The sequence below is a fragment of the Salmo salar genome, chromosome 01, assembly GCF_965601325.2.
Source record: "Salmo salar chromosome 01, fSalSal1, whole genome shotgun sequence".
NCBI lineage: Eukaryota > Metazoa > Chordata > Actinopteri > Salmoniformes > Salmonidae > Salmo > Salmo salar.
In genome coordinates, this window is record NC_138291.1 from 52847491 (window position 1) to 52870833 (window position 23343).

The 23343-nt window shown below is 42.7% G+C and overlaps 1 protein-coding gene across 1 annotated transcript; it reads right to left on the bottom strand.

Moving 5' to 3' along the window:
- Nucleotides 1-11358: 11358 nt before the first annotated feature.
- Nucleotides 11359-12218, bottom strand: LOC106605279 (centromere protein O-like). The gene has a single exon (XM_014200747.3). The coding sequence runs from the start codon at nt 12216-12218 to the stop codon at nt 11526-11528; it is 693 nt and encodes a 230-aa protein (XP_014056222.3). The 3' UTR covers nt 11359-11525.
- Nucleotides 12219-23343: the final 11125 nt, after the last annotated feature.

Sequence of the window (23343 nt, forward strand, 5' to 3'; positions counted from 1 at the left end):
TCGGAATGAGACCAAAGTGCAGCATGGAAAGTGTTCATGATGTTTTATTTTCACCAAAAAACACTCAAACACAAATACCAAAAAGGAAACGAAAGCGCACAATTCTGTCAGGTACAGATACGAAACAGAAAACAACACAAAACACAGGTGGGAAAAGGCTGCCTAAGTATGATTCCCAATCAGAGACAACGATAGACAGCTGCCTCTGATTAGGAACCCTACTCGGCCAAAAACAAAGAAATAGACAACATAGAATGCCCACCCCACATCACGCCCTGATCTAACCAAAAGGATAAATAAACATCTCTGTAAGATCAGGGCGTGACAGTACCTCCCTCAAAGGTGCGGACTCCCGGCCGCAAACCTGAACCTATAGGGGAGGGTCCGGGTGGGCATCTACCCTTGGTGGCGGCTCCGGTTCGGGGCGTAGCCCCTGCTCCGCCCGCTGATCCCTCCGCTTTTGTGAAACCGGACTGTGGATCGTTGCCGGAGGAACCGGACCGTGGATCATCACCGGAAGTTCCGAACTGGGAACCCCCGCTGGAGGCTCTAAACTGCCGACCGTCGCTGGAGGCTCTGGACTGCGGACCGTTGCTGGAGACTCTGGACTGCGGACCGTCGCTGGAGACTCTGGACTGCGGACCGTCGCTGGAGACTCTGGACTGCGGACCGTCGCTGGAGACTCTGGACTGCGGACCGTCGCTGGAGACTCTGGACTGCGGACCGTCGCTGGAGGCTCCTGACTGCGGACCGTCGCTGGAGGCTCCTGACCGGGGACCGTCGCTGTAGGCTCCGGACCGGGGACCGTCGCTGTAGGCTCCGGACCGGGGACCGTCGCTGCAGGCTCCGGACCGGGGACCGTCGCTGCAGGCTCCGCGCCATGGATCGTCGCTGGAGGCTCCGGGCCATGGATCATCGCTGGAGGCTCCGGGCCATGGATCATCGCTGGAGGCTCCGTGCCATGGATTATCACTGGAGGCTCCGGGCCATGGATTATCACTGGAGGCTTCGGCCATGGATCATCACTACAGGCTCCGGGCCATGGATCATCACTAGAGGCTTTGTGCCATGGATTATCACTGGTGGCTCCGGGCCATGGATTATCACTGGATGCTTCGTGCCATGGATCATCACTATAGGCTCCAGGCTATAGTGCCATGGATCATCACTGGAGGCTTCGTGCCATGGATCATCACTACAGGCTCTGGGCCATGGATCATCACTGGAGGTTTCATGCCATGGATCATCACTGGAGGCTTCGGACCATGGATCATCACTGAAGGCTTCGTACGTGGAGCCGGAACAGGTCTCACCGGACTGGGGAGATGCACTGGAGGCCGAGTGCGTGGAGCAGGCACAGGATATACTGGGCCGTGGAGGCGCACTGGAGGTCTTGAGCATAGGGTTGGCACAACCCGTCCTGGCTGGATGCTTACTTTAGCCCGGCAAGGGCGGGGCGCTGGCACAGGACGAACTGGGCTGTGAAGGCGCACTGGTGACACAGTGCGTAGAGCTGGCGCAGGATATCCTGGACCGAGGAGGCGTACTGGAGACCAGGAGCGCTGAACCATCCGTCCTGGCTGAATGCCCACTCTAGCACGGCAAATGTTGGGCGCAGGCACAGAGCGCACCGGGCTATGAATGCGCACTGGAGATATAATGCGCATCACAGCATAACACGGTGTCTGACTGGTCAGATGCTCCCCATGGTAAGCACTGGGAGTTGGCTCAGGTCTCAACCCTGACTCCGCCAATCTCCCCGTGTGCCCCCCCCAAATTTTTGGGGGGGAGCTGCCTCTCGGGCTTCCGTTGTTGCCGTGCTAATTCCTCGTAACGTCGCCGTTCTGCTCTCGCTGCTTCTATCTCCTCCTTCGGACGGAGATACTAACCGGCCTGCCTCCAGGGTCCTTTCCCGTCTAGGATTTCCTCCCAGGTCCATTCGTCCTGACCACGCTGCTTGGTCCTTTGGTGGTGGTTAGTTTTGTATCGGCTGTCATCGGAATGAGACCAAAGCACAGCGTGGAAAATGTTCATGATGTTTTATTTTCACCAAAAAACACTCAAACACAAATACCAAAAATGAAATGAAAGCACACAGTTCTGTCAGGTACAGATACGAAACAGAAAACAACTAACCACAAAACACAGGTGGGAAAAGGCTGCCTAAGTATGATTCCCAATCAGAGACAACGATAGACAGCTGCCTCTGATTAGGAACCCTACTCAGCCAAAAACAAAGAAATAGACAACATAGAATGCCCACCCCACCCCACGCCCTGACCTAACCAAAAGGAGAAATAAAACGGCTCTCTAAGGTCAGGGCGTGACAGCTAGACGATTCTGTGCTTCCAACTTTGTGGCAAGAGTTTGGGGAAGGCCCTTTCCTGTTTCAGCATGACAATGCCCCTGTGCACAAAGCGAGGTCCATACAGAAACGGTTTGTTGAGATCAGTGTGGAAGAACTTGACTGGCCTGCACAGAGCCCTGACCTCAACCCCATCGAACACCTTTCGGATGAATTGGAACGTCGACTACAACCCAGGCCTAATTGCCCAACATCAGTGCTCGACCTCACTAATGCTCTTGTGGCTGAATGGAAGCAAGTCCCCGCAACAATTTTCCAACATCTAGTGGAAAGCCTTCCCAGAAGAGGGGAGGCTGTTATAGCAGCAAAGGGGGGGTCCAACTCCATATTAATTCCCATGATTTTGCAATGAGATGTTCGACGAGCAGGTGTCCACTTACTTTTGGTCATGTAGTGTATCATTAATAGAAATGTAATATTGCCTTGGCATACGCCAGTCTGATTACTAGAAACGTGATTTTGACCCACTGGAAAAACCCAAACCCGCCATCTTACAGTCAATTGATTAATAGCATGTAGCAAAGTCTCACTTTCGAGAAAATGTATGTATGTTACACGGATCCACAACTTTATTTTATAAGACATGGCAATGTTTTATTAATTTAGTTGAAACCAATACTAGTGTCTGATTGATTATGTACCTGATAGTTTGTGTCTATTGATGTACAGTACCAGTCAAAAGTTTGGACACACCTACTCATTCAAGGGTTTTTCTTTATTTTTTACTATTTTATACATTGTAGAATAATAGTGAAGACATCAAAACTATGAAATAACACATATGGAGTCATGTAGTAAATACAAAAGTGTTAAACAAATACAAATATATTTGAGATTCTTCAAGGTAGCCACCCTTTGCCTTGATGACAGCTTTGCACACTCTTGTCATTCTCTCAACTAGCTTCATGAGGTAGTCACCTGGAATGCATTTGAATTAACATGTGTGCCTTGTTCAAAGTTAATTTGTGGAATTTGTTTCCTTCTTATTAATGCGTTTGAGCCAATCAGCTGTGTTGTGACGAGGTAGGGGTGGTATACAGAAGATAGTCTTATTTGGTAAGACAGGACAGAGAAGAGCTAGGACTGTGCTTAGTGGGAGCTGCTATCCTGTTGGGGTGGGAGGGCCAAGAGACCAGAGGTGGCAGAACAGAGTGCTTGGGTTGGGGTGTAGGGTTTGATTATAGCTGGAAAGTAAGGAGGGGCAGTTCCACTTTCTCTCTGTAGACAAGCACCATGGTCTTGTAGTGGATGAAAGCTTCAACTGGAAGCCAGTGGAGTGTGCGGAGGAGCGGGGTTACATGGGAAAACATGGGAAGGTTGAAAATCATGCGGGCTGCAGCGTTCTGGATAAATTGCAGGGGTTTGATTGCACAAGCGGGAAGCCCAGCCAACATCGAGTTGCAGTAGTCCAGACGGGAGATGACAAGTGCCTATATATATATATATATATACACAAAAAAATATGATTTTATGCAACAAGCTTTTTTGCTGCAGGCCTATGTGTTTTTGAATTAACTGACTAGCTGACTCAGTTCAGGGAATAAAGTCCATGTCTTACGTATCATGTCGGTTGGTTCAGAGTGTCTGTTTGTTGAACCAGAGATGTGTCGGATGTGTTTTGGGATTTCTCCGACAGTGTATTTCTGTCAACTTTCCCATGCAATGTGTCACCCACCCTAACATTGTAGTAACCTCTGGTTTTCAGCCAGACAACTGTTCACCATCCCTGTCCATATTGCCTGTACCGCAAATGCTACTTTAAATACATCTAAACAATGTTGTGTAAAAAAATATATATATATTAAAAGAAAGAAAGGGTAATATTACTATATCAGGGGACAATTATATAGAAGTGAATGTGGCTCATTGCCATTAGAACGTATTAACAAAGCTAAAGTTACCATATGTCAGACTATAGGTATCCAGAGGCATATGGTCGATGTGAATCAATATGGAAACAAGGAACTGCGGCATCGATCTCATGACATGCGGAACCACAACGTTATCTGAGGTTTTACTTTCTGGAGAGTTAGTATAGCATCAGATCAGTTTCATAGAAAGGCCTGTGCCTTAGGAGATGTTGACGTTTGTACAATACTGTGTATTTACACTACCGTTCAAAAGTTTGGGGTCACTTACAAATGTCCTTGTTTTTGAAAGAAAAACACATTTTTTGGCCATTAAAATAACATAAAATTGATCAGAAATACAGTGTAGACATTGTTAATGTGGTAAATGACTATTGTAGCTGGAAACAGCAGATTTTCTATGGAATATCTACATAGGCGTACAGAGGCCCATTATCAGCAACCGTCACTCCTGTGTTCCAATGGCATGTTGTGTTAGCTAATCCAAGTTTATCATTTTAAAAGGCTAATTGATCATTAGAAAATCCTTTTGCAAATATGTTAGCACAGCTGAAAACTGTTGTACTGATTAAAGAAGCAATAAAACTGGTCTTCTTTTGACTGGTTGAGTATCTGGAGCATCAGCATTTGTGGGTTCGATTACTGGCTCAAAATGGCCAGAAACAAAGACCTTTCTTCTGAAACTCGTCACTCTATTCTTGTCATGAGAAATGAAGGCTATTCCATGTGAGAAATTGCCAAGAAATTGAAGATCTCGTACAACGATGTGTACTACTCCCTTCACAGAACAGCGCAAACTGTCTCTAACCAGAATAGAAAGAGGAGTGGGAGGCCCGGTGCACAACTGAGCAAGAGGACAAGTACATTAGAGTGTCTAGTTTGACAAACAGACGCCTCACAAGTCCTCAATTGGCAGCTTCTTTAAATAGTACCCGCAAAACACCAGTCTCAACGTCAACAGTGAAGAGGCGACTCCGGGATGCTGGCCTTCTAGGCAGAGTTGCATAGAAAAAGACATATCTCAGACGGGCCAATAAAAATAAAAGATTAAAAGGGGCAAAAGAATACAGACACTGGACAGAGGAACTCTGCTTAGAATTCAAGTATCCCGGAGTCGCCTTTTCACTGTTGACGTTGAGACTGGTGTTTTGCGGGTACTACATTTCTACAGCTAGGCACCACCCACTGGGCAAAAATTGGTTGAATCAACATTGTTTCCATGTCATTTCAACAAATTAATTTAATGTGATGATGTTGAATCAGTGTGGAAAACTGATTTGATTTGGAAAAAGTAATACATTTAAGGGATAAGGGAATTTCGTTTTTTTTTTTGCCAACTTTCAGCCTAAATCAAATGATATGGTGAAATGTTTTGTCTATTTCACATTGATTTCACGTTAGTTGACAACTCAACAAAATGTAAATCAAAACTAGACGTTGAGCTGACTTCTTTGCCCAGTGGGTAGGCAGTGTACTTTACATGGAAATTACAGTGTTGTCCTTCGTTCAAGAAGGCAGGATGCTCCTCCTGGGATTTGAACCAACCACAAATTACCAAAACCACTACACCATGTTACACCATATCGTTACTGCTATTAAAGAATTTACACAACTATCCATAGATGGAAAATATTGCATTATTTTAAGCTTTACACACTGTAATACAAAAATTACAGAATTAAAATAAACAGCTATTCAAGATGCAAATGATTACATTATGTTTATTAAATAATTGTAGTACTTTTTCATGTTAATTTACAGAAACGTACATAGAGAAATAATTGTTTTAGTGAGCAATTACCCAGAGATGATTGAAAACGGTCCTCCCAGGAAGGGAGATTAAATCTTAACACCATGACAGATTCCCTTTAGTATCTCAGTAATACAGAGATGGAACATAGGAATTCCAGAAGACAACATCAATCAATCATTCAAATTCTATTTAGCTAACCGACCCTTACAATACAGTTATTGCTGAGTGCTTGAAACAATGTAGGCCTAGTTCTAAAAGCTTAATTCTTGCTCGTTCTGGGCCAACTGATATAACTCCACAACCAACAACTTTGCAGAAATGTATTGAAATACGAATTGAAATTACAGTTTTCTTTCTGGGACATTTTGAGAAGATTTGATATCAGTGGGCAAATTGAGTGGCTGTGTTATTGCCCAGATTTTGCATTAATATGAGTGCAAGAGGTGTTGGTCACAATGACACTCCTTAGTGAGCTGTCAATCTTGACCCCCATTAAAGTGCTGTCACTTGGAGAGCAGATGGTACACACACTCCACCCTAGAGAGGTGGAGTGGCCATGGCAACAGACTCATAATAGCTACCCTGGTGTAGGGGAATCGCTGGCTCTAATTTGTTAAGTACCACCTCAGTATATTTGATTTAATCACTATATTCAGTGCCTAACACAACTGACACCAAATAAAACATCCCGGGGTGTCCGTACAAGACACTAAATCAAACATCTGCTTTCAATACAACTCCCTTTTTGAGTAATTGAGCTGTAGCATAGGCCAGATTTCATGCCATTATCAAGAAGAGACTATTTTGTGGTTATACACATAGGTCTACTACATACAATATACCATTGAACACAATATAATTCATTACACATATAAAATAATAATCCACATATACACTTTCAAATCAAACTTTATTTAACGTGCATTTCAAATCGCAACACACTTTACAGTAAAACAATAAATCAAGCATTTACAATAATTCCCACAACAATGGCTCAACAATGGTGCAGATAGTGAATGAAAGGAGTGGGATTTTAGTGCTGTTAGATTTTGAGAAATAACTTCTTCCTCTAGAGCAGGAGTGTGACCCAGAGAGAGGTGGCCCAGAGAGAGGTGGCCCACAGAGAGGTGGCCCAGAGGAGGTGGCCCAGAGAGAGGTGGCCCACAGGCTCTGGCACAGCCTCTCACAGTGGCTGTCTGTAAAGCGCATCTCCCAGCCGAAGGGGATGTAGTACCACAGGAGAGAGTGGCCAACAGGGTATGCTATTTATGCCTTTGTAACTTTCTCACTCATCATTATTCACGATTCATTCAGGATGATCCGTAGTCATGGTAGCATCCACATTCATGTAGAAGTGTTTAGAAACATTCTATTCTTATTTACAATAAAAGTGACTCCATAATGACAAAATACATTATCATTAATTTCTATTGGGCACAAAATACTCTGAAATACAACTAAAACAAACAACAAATGCATCCAACAAAAAAAGCTTGATGTAGTCATTGCGTGCTATGAATATGGGTCAACATACTTAACTTTTTACTACTTTAATACACTTTAATCTTTTACTAGATTGGATGTACTAAGTTTTGTTGTGGAAATTGTTAGATGTTAGGTTTTGTTGTGGAATTGTTAGATATTACCTGTTAGATACTGCTGCACTGTCGGATCTAGAAGCATAAGCATTTCGCTACACTCGCAATAACATCTGCTAACCATGTGTATGTGACCAATACAATTTGATTTGATTTGATTTACACTAAGCGAATTTGTTCCAATACATTTGGTACCCCTAAAATGGGGGGGACTATGCAGAAAAAGTGCTGTAACTTCTAAACAATTCACCTGACATGAATGAAAATACCCTCAAATTAAAGCTGATAGACTGCCCTTTAACCTCATCGAAAGTACTGGAGTACAGATACAAAACAACAACAAAATTGTCACTGTCCCAATACTTTTGGAGCTCCCTGTATATAAATGCACAACACACATTCACTTTATTGTGCTATTTGTATTTATTTGTATTTTTACTTATTAAGGATCCCCATTACTCTTCCGATATGAGGAGAAAAAGTCAGTCACTCACCCACTCCTCCAATGACATGAAATGACATCCTCCTAGAAGCTAGCTAGCTATCTAGCTAACATTAGGCTCCGTGTTTAGACTTTGTGTTGTGATCATTGCCCTTGCTAGTTTGATTGTGTTGACATTCCCAGCCTTAGTTACATTTGTCAATTTTTGTCCAAAATATTGAGCCATTGAAACTGAAACAGTGCATCCCGAATGGAGGCAGCAAACAATGTACCATGCCAGTTGTGATTGGCAATAATTTCTTGGTACTCCAATATTTTTTGGACTACCAAGAAATGTATTGGTGAATTATGTTAATCATGCATTGAACTGCATCCATCTATTCTGCCAACAATGCCTTAGTTTGCATCACGGAATGTTGAGGCAAATATAACCTATTTTTAAATCCTCTTATAAAGTTGGTTTTGTAGCATGAACTGGGAATTTTATATTTTTGACTGATATTATGATAGTCTGTTTGTTTCACATCTGCAAAGTACTTGAATCGCTGTCAGTTCCACGTTAAAATAGTTACAGAGTTTAATGGCTGTGATAAGAGAAAACTGAGGATTTATCAACAATATTGTAGTTACTCCACAATACTATCCTAAATGACAGATTGAAAAGAAGAAAGCCTATACAGAATACAAATATTCACAAACATGTTTGCAATAAGGCACTAAAGTAAAACTGCAAAAAATGTCCTGAATACAAAGCATTATGTTTTGGGCATCTCCAACACAACATATCACTGAGTACCACTCTTCAAACTGTATTTTCAAGCATGGTGGTGGCTGCATCATGTTATGGGTATGCTTGTCATTGGCAAGGACTAGGGATTTTGGTGGGATAAAAATTAACGGAATAGAGCTAAAATCATAGAGAAAAACCTGGTTCAGTCTGCTTTCCAACAGACACTGGGAGACAAATTCACCATTCAGCAATATATACTGGAGTAGCTTACCAAGACGACATTGAATCTTCCTGAGTGACCTAGTTTCAGTTTTGACTTAAATTGGCTTGAAAATCTATGACAAGACTTGAAAATGGCTGTCTAGCAATGAACAACAACCAACTTGAATTTTAAAAAGAATAATGTGCAAATATTGTACAATCCAGGTGTGCAAAGCGCTTAGAGATTTACCCAGAAAGATTCTAACACGATTCTAACATATATTGACTCAGGGGTGTAAATACTTATGTAAATTAGATATTTCTGTATTTCATTTTCAATAAATTTGCAAGAATTTCTAAAAACATGTTTTCACTTTGTCGTTATGGGATATTGTGTGTAATGACTGAGAAAAAACAATTTCGTCCATTCTGAATTCAGGCTGTAACACAACAAAATGTGGAATAAGTCAAGGGACATGAATACTTTCTGAAGACACTGTATATAGATATATACAGGTAACTGCCAAAATAAAGGAAACACTTGAGTAAATGAGGAATACAAAGTATATTGAAAGCAGGTGCTTCCACACAGGTGTGGTTCCTGAGTTAATTAAGCAATTAACATCCCATCGTGCTTAGGGTCATGTATAAAAATGTCCAGTTGCCCATTATTTTGGGTGCCATGGCTAGAAGAGATGTCACGTCCTGACCAGTATAAGGGTTAATTGTTATTGTAGTTTGGTCAGGACGTGGCAGAGGGTATTTGTTTTATGTGGTTCGGGGTGGTGGTTGTTGTAGAAGGGCATTTGATTTATGTATTCTGGGGTTTTTGGGCACTGTGTCATATTCATGTATTTCTATGTTTAGTCTAGTGTATCTGTTTCTATGTTTAGTTAATTGGGGTTGGGACTCTCAATTGAAGGCAGGTGTTGTCTCTTTGCCTTTGATTGAGAGTCCTATATATTAGGGTGTGTTTGGGTTTGTATTTTGTGGGAGATTGTTTCTTGTTTAGCGTGAGTAAGCCTTTCAAGACTGTTTCGTTGATCGTGAGGTCGTTCTTTTGTTATTTTGGTGTTCACTTCGTTATTTTAATAAACGTAAAGATGAGCATCCACATTCCTGCTGCATTTTGGTCCTCCTTTCCCAACGACAACCGTGACAAGAGATCTCAGTGACTTTGAAAGAGGGGTCTCAAAGAAGCATATGGGGGTTTTAATTACGGGTGTGTGTGTATCTCAGTCACCAGATCTAAACTCAATTGAACACTTACCAAATCAATTTTTATTGGTCACATACACATATTTTGACGATGTTATTGCGGGTGTAGCGAAATGCTTGTATAGGAGATTCTCGAGTGGTGCCTGAGACAGCGTTTCCCACCACCATCAACGAAACACCAAATTATGGAATTTCTTGTGGAGGAATGGTGTCACATCCCTCCAATAGAGTTCCATACACTTGTAGATTTTTTTAAAACAAGGGACGGCAGGTAGCCTAGCGGTTAAGAGTTTGGCCAATAACCAAAAGGTTGCTGGTTCGAATCTCTGAGCTGACTAGGTGAAACAACTACCTGCTGTGCCTTAGAATCTATGCCAAGGTACATTGCAGCTGTTCTGGCTTGTGGTCACCCTATTAAGACACTTCATGTTGGCGTTTCCTTTATTTAGGCAGTTCCCTGTATACAGTGCATTCAGAGTTTCCTTTTTTGTCACGTTACAGCCTTATTCTAAAATGTATTAAATACATGTTTTCCCCTCATCAATCTACACATAATACCGTATGCGCACAGGCTGAGCAATATATATATATAAAAAAAACACATTTACATAAGTATTCAAACCCTATACTCAGCACTTTGTTGAAGCACCTTTTGCAGCAACTACAGCTTCGAGTCTTCTGGGGTATGACGCTACAAGCTTGGCACACCTGTTCTTGGGGAGTTTCTCACATTCTTCTCTGCAGATCCTCTCAAGCTCTGTCAGGTTGGATGGGGAGCGTCACTGCACAGCCATTTTCAGGTCTCTCCAGAGATGTTGATCGGGTTCAAGTCTGGGCTCTGGCTGTTTCACTCAAGTACATTCAGAGACTTGTCCCGAAGCCACTCCTGCATTGTCTTGGCTGTGTGCTTAGGGTTGTTGTTCTGTTGGAAGGTGAACCTTCGGCCCCAGTCCGAGGTCCTGAGCACTCTGGAGCAGGTTTTCATCAAGGATCTCTCTGTAATTTGCTCTGTTAATCTTTGCCTCGATCCTGACTAGTCTCCAAGTCCCTGCCACTGAAAAACATTACATTTACATTACATTTTAGTAATTTAGCAGACGCTCTTATCCAGAGCGACTTACAGTAGTGAATGCATACATTTCATGCATTTTCTTTATTAGATTTTTTTGTACTGGCCCCCTGTGGGAATCGAACCCACAACCCTGGTGTTGCACACACCATGCTCTACCAACTGAGCCACAGGGAAGACTGACAATGAAATGAGTATAAAAAGATACGTTAAATAAATGAAATACATTGACATAAACAATTATTCAGTCATGAGCGTATTTACAGTATACTGTGAGCAGATTAAGCGATACTGCCATTCTTCTTCATGGTCACCAAGGCTGTGTGTAATGGAGTCCCCAGGAGTAGGGCTTGGTTCTTCTTCCATTGTGGAGAACTCACCAGCGCAGTGTCTTCAGACTCTATGTTAACCCGGGTGGGCAGGCGTTGTGTGTGGTCAGCATACTGCAGTGTACACAGTGTAGCCTCGGCCTTCTCTCCTGGTATAGTGAACATCAGCACCAGTATAGTGCAGAGAGCATTACTTTCCGCCACCTGAACAGAGCTATGGATCTCCTTGGTGAGGTGTAGCTGCTGCTTGCGGCCAGCGTAGGCATTGAGATACTGGCTGAGGGTGTCCAGGAAGTCCCTGATGTCTGTCTGCATGTTGCCCTGCATAACAAGCCTCTCCAAGGGGATGAACGGAGGGATGTTATGCCGGCAGATCCTCAGATTAGATCCCAGATCTATCTCCAGGTTATATGTCTCAAGGTAGACGCCTTCGTATGCAGTGGCCAACGAGACACACACTCCTTTACGAGTCTGGAGGACATCATACCCACCTATAAGATGGTGAGCATGAAGCAGGTCCTTCAGTTGTGTGTGTCTGGCCATCATCAGCAGAAGTTGTGAGTTATCTGAGCCATCTTCCAGGTCATCAACATCCTCATTCCTCTCATATGGAACATTCACACAGCATGATGCTGCCACCACCATGCTTCACTGTAAGGATGGTGCCAGGTTTCCTCCAGATGTGACGCTTGGCGTTCAGGCCAGAGAGTTCAATCTTGGTTTCATCAGAGCAGAGAATTTTGTTTGTCATGGTCTGAGAGTCCTTTAGGTGCCTTTTGGCATACTCCAAGCGAGCTGTCATGTGCCTTTTACTGAGGAGTGGCTTCCATCTGGAAACTCTACCATAAAGGGCTGATTGGTGGAGTGCTGCAGAGATGGTTGTCCTCCAAGAAGGTTCTCCCATCTCCACAGAGGAACTCTGGAGCTCTGTCAGAGTAACCGTCGGCTTGTTGGTCACCTCCCTGGTCAAGGCCCTTCTCCCACGATTGCGCAGTTTGGCCAGACGGCCAGCTCCAGGAAGAGTCTTGGTGTTTCCTAACTTCTTCCATTTAAGAATGATGGAGGCCACTGTGTTCTTGGGGATCTTCAATGCTGCAGAAATGTTTTGGTACCTTTCCCTAAGATATGTGCCTCGACACAATGCTGTCTTGGACATCTACGGCCAATTCCTTCAACCTCATGGCTTGGTTTTTGCTCTGACATGCACTGTCATCTGTGGGACCTAATATAGACAGGTGTGTGCATTTCCAAATCATGTCCAATCATTTGAATTTACCCCAGGTGGACTCCAATCAAGTTGTTGAAACATCAAGGTTTTCCTCAATGGAAACAGGATGCACCTGAGCTCAATTTCGAGTTTCATAGCAAAGGGTTTGAATACAGTGCCTTGCAAAAGTATTCATCCCCCTTGGCGTTTTTCCTATTTTTTTGCATTACAACCTGTAATTTAAATAGATTTGTATTTGGGTTTCATGTAATGGACATACACAAAATAGTCCAAATTGGTGAAGTGAAATGAAAAAAATAACTTGTTTAAAAGAATTCGAAGAAATAAAAAACAGAAAATTGGTGTGTGTATATGTATTCACCCTCTTTGCTATGAAGCCCCTAAATAAGATCTGGTGCAACCAATTAACTTCAGAAGTCACATAATTAGTTAAATAAAGTCCAACTGTGTGCAATCTAAGTGTCACATGATTTGTCACATGATCTCAGTATATATACACCTGTTCTGATAGGCCCTAGAGTCTGCAACACCACTAAGCAAGGGGCACCACCAAGCAAGCGGCACCATGAAGACCAAGAAGCTCTCCAAACAGGTCAGGGACAAAGTTGTGGAGAAGTACAGATCAGGGTTGGGTTATAAAAAAATATCAGAAACTTTAAACATCCCGCGGAGCACCATTAAATGCATTATTAAAAAATTGAAAGAATATGGCACCACAACAAACCTGCCATGAGAAGGCCGCCCACCACAACTCACAGACCAGGCAAGGAGGGCATTAATCAGAGGGAAACAAGGAGACCAAAGATAATGTTTTAATGTTGTCATTAGGGGGTATTGTGGGTAGATTGACAAGGATTTTTTTTTATTTAATCCATTTTAGAATGAGACCGTAACGTAACAAAATGTGGAAAAACTCAATGGGTCGGAATACTTTCCGAATCCACTGTATGTAGGAGGAGTGCACTGTGTGTACACTTTTCCATGGGGAAGCTCGGCACTTGTGATTAACAGTTTGGATGACCAGTACAAAGTGCGAACAACAAAGCGTAAACAACACTGAGCAGCCATATAAATAAATAATAGATTTTGCTGCTGATGCTGAGCTACAGTATGGTAGGCTACTATGATGCATTAGTGTTAGTAGTGGATCCTTGGCACGCGCTCCATGGAGCCATGCCAGCGAGTCATGTCCCTGTCTGTTCCTAAGTGCAAGAATGTTTGATGTAATATCATCTAATGTAAAATGGCCAGATCCTTGCAGCAGCAGTAGGCATCTTTTATCTCATCTGAAGGAGAGCCAAAAAAATACACTAAGGCTGGGAGTTAATTACTTTGAGATATTCCGGCAGGGACTCATACTCAAGAGCTCAATAACCTGCGCATGATGAACTGTCTATAAAACCAGGGTAGGTATAATGGCTACGCATGAACATGGCTATAGAGAAGAAGATCCTGTGGGAGAATCATGGGAGATTCTGCTTACATATCAGAGATTAATTTATACTCTGTCTGACATGACATATTCATATTACATGTATTGTAAGCGTGGAAGAAATATAACGACTATAACATACAAAACATGACCAAAAGTATGTGGACACCTGCTCGTCAAACATCTCATTCCAAAATCATGGGCATTAATATAGAATTGGTCCCCCTTTGCTGCTATAACAGCCTCCATCCACTCTTTTGGGAAGGCTTTCCACTAGATGTTGGAACATTGCTGCAGGGACTTGCTTCCATTCAGCCACAAGAGCATTAATGAGATCGGGCACTCATGTTGGGCGATTAGGCCTGGGTCGTGGTCGGCGTTCCAATTCATCCGAAAGGTGTTTGATGGGGTTGAGGACAGGGCTGTGTGTAGGCCAGTCAAGTTCTTCCACACTGATCTCGACAAACCATTTCTGTATGGACCTTGCTGTGTGCATGGGGACATTGTTATGCTGAAACAGGAAAGGGCCTTCCCCAAACTGTTGCCACAAAGTTGGAAGCACAGAATCGTCTAGAATGTCATTGTATGCTGTAACGCTAAGATTTCCCTTCACTGGAATTAAGGGGCCTAGACCGAACCATGAAAAAGCCCCCAGACCATTATGTCTCCTCCACCAAACTTTACAGTTGGCACTATGCATTCAGGCCGGTAGCGTTCTCCTGGCATCCGCTAAACCCAGATTAGTTCGTCAGACTGCCAGATGGTGAAATGTGATTCACTGCTCCACTGCTCCAGAGTCCAATGGAAGTGAGCTTTACACCACTCCAGCCGCCTCTTGGCATTGCACATGGTGGTTTTAGGCTTGTGTGTGGCTGATCAGTCATGGAAACCCATTTCATGAAGCTCCCAAGGAACAGTTCTTGTGCTGATGTTGCTTCCAGAGGCAGTTTGGAACTCGTTAGTGGGTGTTGCAACTGATGACAGACGATTTTTAGGTGCTTCAGCACTCGGTGGTTGCGTGCTGTGAGCTTGTGTGGCCTACAACTTCGCGGCTGAGTCGCTGTTGCTCCTAGACATTTCCACTTCACAATAGCAGCACTTACTGTACAGTTGACCGGGGCAGCTCTTGCAGGGCATAAATTTGACGAACTGACTTGTTGGAAAGGTGGCATCCTATTACGGTGCCACGTTGAAAGTCATTGAGCTCTTCAGTATGGGCCATTTTACTGGCAATGTTTGTCTATGGAGATTGCATGGCTGTGTGCTCGATTTTATACACCTGTCAGCAACGGGTGTGCCTGAAATAGCTGAATCCACTAATTTGAAAGGGTGTCCACATAGTGTATATACTGTAGCTGTTATCATACTTTCATGCAAAATCATTACAGTGATTGAAATGTTCATTAAATAGCATCTGATGGGGCATACTCTGTGGGAATACAGTGAGCTCTGTGTGAGTTGTGTGTGACTTTCCCATAGTGATATTGTCCCCTGAACCCCATATTGTCCCTCTACATTCTTAGAAAAGGGGGGGGGGCTACCTAGAACCATAAAGGGTTCTTCAGCTGTCCTTGTAGGATAACCCTTTTTGATTCCAGGTAAAACCTTTTACAGTGTGCCAGTGAAGGGACAGTTTTCCTGCCACGATGGTGTGCTTTTTTTAAAAGCCTGTTTTTCTCTTGGCTGTAAAGAAGAGTGATCTTGACGGAGGACGTATCGCCCGGCTTGCCTCACACTCCCTGACAGCCGAGGTGATTATTTACAGTCGTATCTGTCGTTAAAGGTAAGTAAACGCATGTTTTAGCAGGCCTAGATTTGTGCCTGCTGGAAACTCATCCTTTCTTTTGTGAGGAAAAGTGTCTGGATTTAGAGGGTCAGGAAGCACTTACCAAAGGTTTTTATTGACAGGTATAAATCCTTTGTCTCGCGTGCACTTAGAAAGGATGGCTGCGGAGATTCCCTGAGGGTGGAAACGAAACAGATTTCAAATCGATGCGGGCGATAAAGCAAGCCGTATTGGGCCTTCTAAAACGTGGGCCAACAGAATCAAGCGAGTCAGGCAGATTAACCGATTATCTAAGCCTCAGATCAACAAGGTCCCCCAGGTCTCGCCCAGATGCCCACATGAAATACAGAACTGTAAACCAACTGGAAGAAAGACCCATAGTTGGATCTCTCCCAGCTCATGGTGAATCCCCTGGTAGCCTAGAACAAGAATGCTTCTGTCCTAGCAATTCTTATAAACTATTATGCATATATAGTGTATGTCAAATATCAATACACACTTTTATAGCGTTATCTATTTATTTACCTACAGTATATGACTGTAGCTTTATTTTAAAAAAAATGTTTGGGCTTTTGCATTCTTGTAAGAAACCCTGTAGATCCGAACCCACACATGTTTGTTAGGTGGATATCCATCATTTGTATAGATGACAGAATCGATGGTGTGGAAACAGCCTGGCTGTGGCTAGATTGAGTCTCCAGGCTATGCACGCAGGCAGGATGTGCGACGGGCTGGTATGTGGGGCAATCGCTCAATTTCAATCTCTCAGTCCCCAGCCCTGATCATTGAGCTTTAATTATCTCTGGCTGCTGTTTATTGGGATGAGGATGCATGGTCGCCCCGGAATATCAAGGCACCGTCAGTCAGCCAGAAAACATGCCACAACAACATTACTGAAACATTCTGTCTGTCCCTCCTAGTGGTCAACTGTCTGTCTGTAGCTGAGTCTGTGAATCAGAAAGAATCCACTAATGTCAAGAGCACATTTCTGATACAAGAGGCTGCTCAAGGACAGCTTCAAACCTCTCTTAGAAGGTCACGTCTTATCAGACAAGTCAACAATAACAGCTGCTCAATCAGTCTGACTCATTTCACTAGCCATGTGGGAAAAGACACTTAACACTGTTCCACGTGACTGTAAGTAAGACGGGCTATAATTCCAATAAAAAGGTAATCATCAACAAATGTAGTGACTTTGTTTGTAGCGTGTTCGTATCTCAGAAATACTTAAGAGAAAAGGAAGGCAGAAATGACACCTCTACAGAACAAGCATTACACCCTCAACTTTTCTGACATGAGCAAACAGATCTACGCTACATGACCAAAAGTATGTGGACACCTGCTCGTCGACATTCTCGTTCCAAAATCATGGCCGTTATTATGGAGTTGGTCTCCCCTTTGCTGCTTTAACAGCCTCCACCCTTCTGGGAAAGCTTTCCACTAAATGTTGGAACATTGCTGCAGGACTTGCTTCCATTCAGCCACAAGAGCATTACCATTCAGCCACAAGAGCATTAGTGAGGTCGGGCACTGATGCTGGTGATTAGGCCTGGCTCGCAGTCTGCATTTCAATTCATCCCAAAAGTGTTCAATGGAGTTGAGGTCAGGGCTCTGTGCAAGCCAGTCAAGTTCTTCCACACCGATCTCTACAAACCACTTCTGTATGGACCTCCCTTTGTGCACAGAGACATTGTCATGCTGAAACAGGAAAGGGCCTTCCCCAAACTGATTCATCAGTACAGAGAATGCATTTACATTGCTGCAAAGTCCAATGGCTCCATTTCATGAAGCTCCCAACAAAAAGTTATTGTGCTGACGTTGCTTCCGGAGGCCGTTTGGAACGCGGTAGTAAGTGTTGCAACCAAGGACAGATGAATTTTACATGCTACATTCTTTAGCACTCGCCGGTCCCGTTCTGTGAGCTTGTGTGGCCTACCACTTTGCGGCTGAGCCGTTGTTGCTCCTAGACGTTTCCATTTCACAACAACAGCACTTACAGTTGACGGGCAGCTCTAGCAGGACATAAATTTGACAAACTGAAATCATATGACAGTGCCACGTTGAAAGTCACTGAGCTCTTCAGTAAGGCCATTCTACTGCCAATGTTTGTCTATGGAGATTGCATGACTGTGTGCTCAATTTTATAAATCTGTCAGCCACGGGAAAGGGGGATACCTAGTCAGTTGTACAACTGAATGCATTCAACTGAAATGTGTCTTCCACGTTTAACACAACCCCTCTGAATCAGAGGAGTGCGGAGGGCTGCCTTAATCGGCACCCACATCTTCGGCACCCGGGAACAGTGGGTTAACTGCCTATTCTATGGGACACCTCCAACATAACAACAGCATACAGTAAAGAGTATTGTAGCCTAATATTTTCATGCTGCTATTGCTGACTGGTAAACCGTGTGATAGAAATATCAAAATAGAACAAACATAGGCTGATAATGTTTTTACTTGAAGGTTTACTTTATCACCTCGCGCCTCTGGGAAGAGCAACATGAAATCTAATTTATTTTGCTTCCCCCAAGCCACTCGCCCTTACAATAATAGTTAATAAGATTCAACACAAGAAACATAATGGACAAATTTGTCATAGGTGTTGAGGATAATAACAACATTTAAATGCCCCTGATGGGGCCTCTGATGTTGAACTGGTTCACAGAACACACAAATACATTCCCTTTTTTATAGGGAGGTGTATCTTAATCCCATTATACAAGCTACTTTTAATAAGGTATCATTGTACCGAAATTAGGGTCTGTTTTGTTCTAGATAATTCTCTAAATAATTGCTTCACGTTGTCACGCCCTGACCATAGAGAGCCATTGCTTCTCTATGGTGAAGTAGGTCAGGGCGTGACTGGGGGGTATTCTAGTTGATTATTTCTGTGGGGTTCTAGGTTTCTATTTCTATGTTGGTGATTTGTATGATTCCCAATTAGAGGCAGCTGGTATTCATTGTCTCTAATTGGGGATCATATTTAAGTAGTTATTTTTCCCACTTGTTTTTGTGTAGGTACCTAGTTTCACTTCACTGTCTTCACGGTTCGTTTGTTCATTTATTGTTTTTGTATTTTGCTAAGTTTCACATTATAATAAAGATGTGGAACGCTACTCACGCTGCGCCTTGGTCCAATTATTACGACGATCGTGACACACGTTAACATAATATATTCTATCAAATAGAAGGTGGATCTGTCAACATAAAAGGAATTATGATTTAATGGAAAATCTAACCCATGCAAATTTGAATGTTTGGAATAAAACTTAATAAGACTTAATAAAACTATATAACAAGGCAAATTCCTCCAACAGTTTTCAAAGAGGCCTCAAGTCTGTTTGGTTCCTTGTTTTTCCTTGCTGTAGTGAGACTTCAAAGGGTTTCTGATCCAGCTAAAACCTCTCCATCACCACCCCTAGACACCAGGTCCTGGAACTCAAGGTACCTTCCCTCCCACTGTATCATGGAACCTCTCACTACAGCCAATGCAATGCAACTCTGACAGCTCTGCAGCATGCACTTTTCCCTATACTTGACATAATTAACATAGTCCACATGATTAGGCCAAACATAAAATCACTACATGGGATTTGTCAATCTCGTTTGAGTGGAAGGTCTTCCCTTTGTTGGCGAACAGATGCAAAGAGGGGTCTGAATTTCATATAACACTTAGCTTTGTTTCCCCATGGGATAGATCTCCCCCCAAATGAAATAGTGGACAGCTTGTGCCCCTTTATATTTTGAGACCACCCACATTGAACACTGTCCCACCAAAACATTAACATTACCCCTAAATCATCCGCCCTGTATGTAAGAATCACATTTATTTCATAATGACTTAACTTTACCACGAAGTGTACTTCAATTCTGGTCCAGGCATTCAGCTTATCTTGGACTTCATGATTGGTAGATTTAAAAAAAACTGATGTTGGCTAACAATATGATTTAAAGGACAAATGTCAACACAATACTGTCGCTGAATAGTGTGGAACACTGGTTTATACTGTAGGCCTAGCATAAAAACAAGATCTGTGTGTTTGGACTACTGCTACTATGTATTAAGTCTTAGGGTAGGGTATAATTGTACACTTCAGCAGAGCAATGTAAACGGAGAGGAGAACATGAGCTCTTTGCCATGATGGTGGAGCTCAATGTAAATCATATGCAGGATTTGTACATTTTGAAACCACACATGAGAGACACACAAGAAATGAGAGAAAGAGATTATCCTCTGGAACAGAAGATACTTACAGTGCATTCGGAAAGTATTCAGACCCCTTGACCTTTTACACATTTTGTTACGTTACAGCCTTACTCTAAAATTGTTTCAATGTGTTTTTTTTCTTCATCAATCTACACACAATACCCCATAATGATAAAGCAAAAACAGGTTTTTAGAAATATTTGCAATTTATATATTTTTTTTGAAATATCACATTTACATAAGTATTCAGGCCCTTTACTCAGTACTTTGTTGAAGCACCTTTGGCAGCGATTACAGCATCGAGTCTTCTTGGGTATGACGCTACAAGCCTGGCACACCTGTATTTGGGGAGTTTCTCCCATTCTTCTCTGCAGATCCTCTCAAGCTCTGTCAGGTTGGATGGGGAGCGTTGCTGCACAGCTATTTTCAGGTCTCCAGACATGTTCGATCAGGTTCAAGTCCGGGCTCTGGCTGGGCCACTCAAGGACATTCAGACACTTGTCCCAAAGCCACTCCTGCATTGTCTTGGCTGTGTGCTTAGGGTCATTGTCGTATTGGAAGGTGAACCTTTGCACCAGTCTGAGGTCCTGAGCACTCTGGAGCAGGTTTTCATTAAGGATCTCTGTACTTTTCTCCATTCATCCTTCCCTCAATCCTGACTAGTCTCCCAGTCCCTACTGCTGAAAACATCCCTGAATGCACTGTTTAATCCATATAAGAATTCACACAAGACACGCTGTAGCATGCACATAGCCTACATAAGGTACGATGTAGGTACGATACTACATTGTATACAAACACTATTTCCAGCTGCCCCCGTGACAGCGATTAAAAATATTTCTTCAGATATTCAAATCCTCCTGCTGCAGGATTATTCTCCTCCTACGACGAAAAAGGGTCCCATCTGTACAGCCACCATAATTGCTCCCCGTGGGCGAATAATACAGACAAGGCAACTTAGGCTATGGAGATTTTACCTACATTCAAACTTTTCACAGGAGCTGGAAAAAGATCCAATATAATGAGAAAGGGGGAATGTCCACTCAGCATTATACTGCTCCCAAATGTAATGCTTAATAAACATCATGGAAGTATCAAGGAAATTGTATTGCATTCAAGCCAGGTGTGTTCTCAACATAAACCCATGGATGATGAATCTTTGTAATAAGTTTGGTTTTTAATCAAATTAAACATTATACAATCAATCCATAATTTTTTTAATCAATTATCGAAATGGAATCGGGTCAGAAGCATAATATCATAAATCGCATCTCTCAATCCATGAGCATAAAGCAATGTGTGCACATGCAGCCCTAAGGGATCTTCGACAGGAGGTATGGATGTTAGTCCTATCCATTGAAGATAGTACGTATATAGATATTTCTCATATTCCCATGATGCCAGATGTGGCGTGTAAGTCAACGGCGCGCTCTGATTAATTTGGTGATGATGAATATGTCTCAGCTGAGGACATTAGCATGGGCAAAAACAGACGAGGGGAGAGGACACCTGGCGTGTCATTTAAGACTCGCTGACTGAAGGTCTCAGCGCTAAGCGCATACAGGGAATTGAGCTATGCGGCTACTTTCGCATGGCAACGTACCACTGTGAAAATGGTTTAACAGGACGCTGTAACCATCAAAGTGCGTGAGCTGTTTTAAAGGCTCTCACCCTAAAGACCCCAAAGCTCCGTCCTCACCTTCAGACGACATTCTCTGTCAATAACGTAGAGCAGCTGTGCAGACATGAGGTGGGAAAATCTCCCTGAGCCAACCTCCATTTTAGTAGACTAATGACTCAACCTTCGTGTCATGATGCAGGGACAAATCATTAAACACTAAAATGAATTGAGAGACCAAAATGAAAAACTGAAACGAAATAAAAGGCTGAAATCAAGTTTGTTTCTAAGTTTGAGTTTACATGATTTCCATACTGTATCTTACATTAGGTCTTGAAAACACATGCATAAGATGGATGGAAAACCTTTGGCCTTTTCTTAAGTTAAGATTGAGGTACAAATATATTCATCTGGTAAAACGGTACAAAAATATTGGGGTAAAATGTTGCTAACTTGCATCCCAATGTGGCACCTTAATTGGAGAGGGCGGGTTTGTTGTAATGGCTGGAACAGAATTAGTGGGATGCCATTCCATTTTCTGCGTTCCAGCCATTATTATGAGCCGTCCTCCACTCAGCAGCCGCCTGTGACCCAGAACCCTCTCTGGGTCAAAGGGCTGTGTAGGACGATACATTGCCTGCATGTACAACATGAGAAGAAATAACAAGCATGCCATTTCCTATGGAGCAGGTTAATGTAAAGAGAATTTCACTAACGTGAAATAATCTATCTAATGTTGAATTTGTTGTGTAACAAAGTGCTTTCTATTAGATTCCCTATTAGTTTCTCTCTTTATCCTTTACGGACTTAAAACATTTTTTCAAATGTTAAATACTATATCACATATGGTAAAGAGAAACTGTAATATTCCTTACCCTGAATGTTTGTCAATGGTAGATGTTATTTATTTATTTGTCAGGGACCATGTACAACATGCCATTACACCAGATTTAGCTAATAACCACTTGTCAATGTACCTGACTGCCCCTCCAGTACAGTTAGGATATAGGCCACTATCCCCAATCCCCCCCAGCACTCCAAATAACCTGTATTGGATGCAAAAATTCTAGATTAGACTTCTACTGCCAAACAAATCAAATCCAATTTGAAATGCTTGCTTATGAGCCCTTCATAACGAGGCAGAGTTCAAAAATAGCAATAAAATAGTAATGCAAGAGGAATCAAATGAAATACAGAAGAATGGAGCTACAGTGCATTCGAAAAGTATTTAGACACCTTCACTTTTTCCACATTTTGTTACGTTAGAGCCTTATTCTAAAATTGATTCAATTGTTTTTTCCCCCTCATCAATCTACACACAATACCCCATAATGACAAAGCAAAAACTGGTTTTTAGAAATGTTTGCACATTTTATAGAAATTAAAATGGAAATTTTACATAAGTATTCAGACCCTTACTCAGTACTTTGTTGAAGCACCTTTGGCAGAGATTACAGCCTCAAGTCTTCTTGGGTGTGACGCTACAAGCTTCGCACA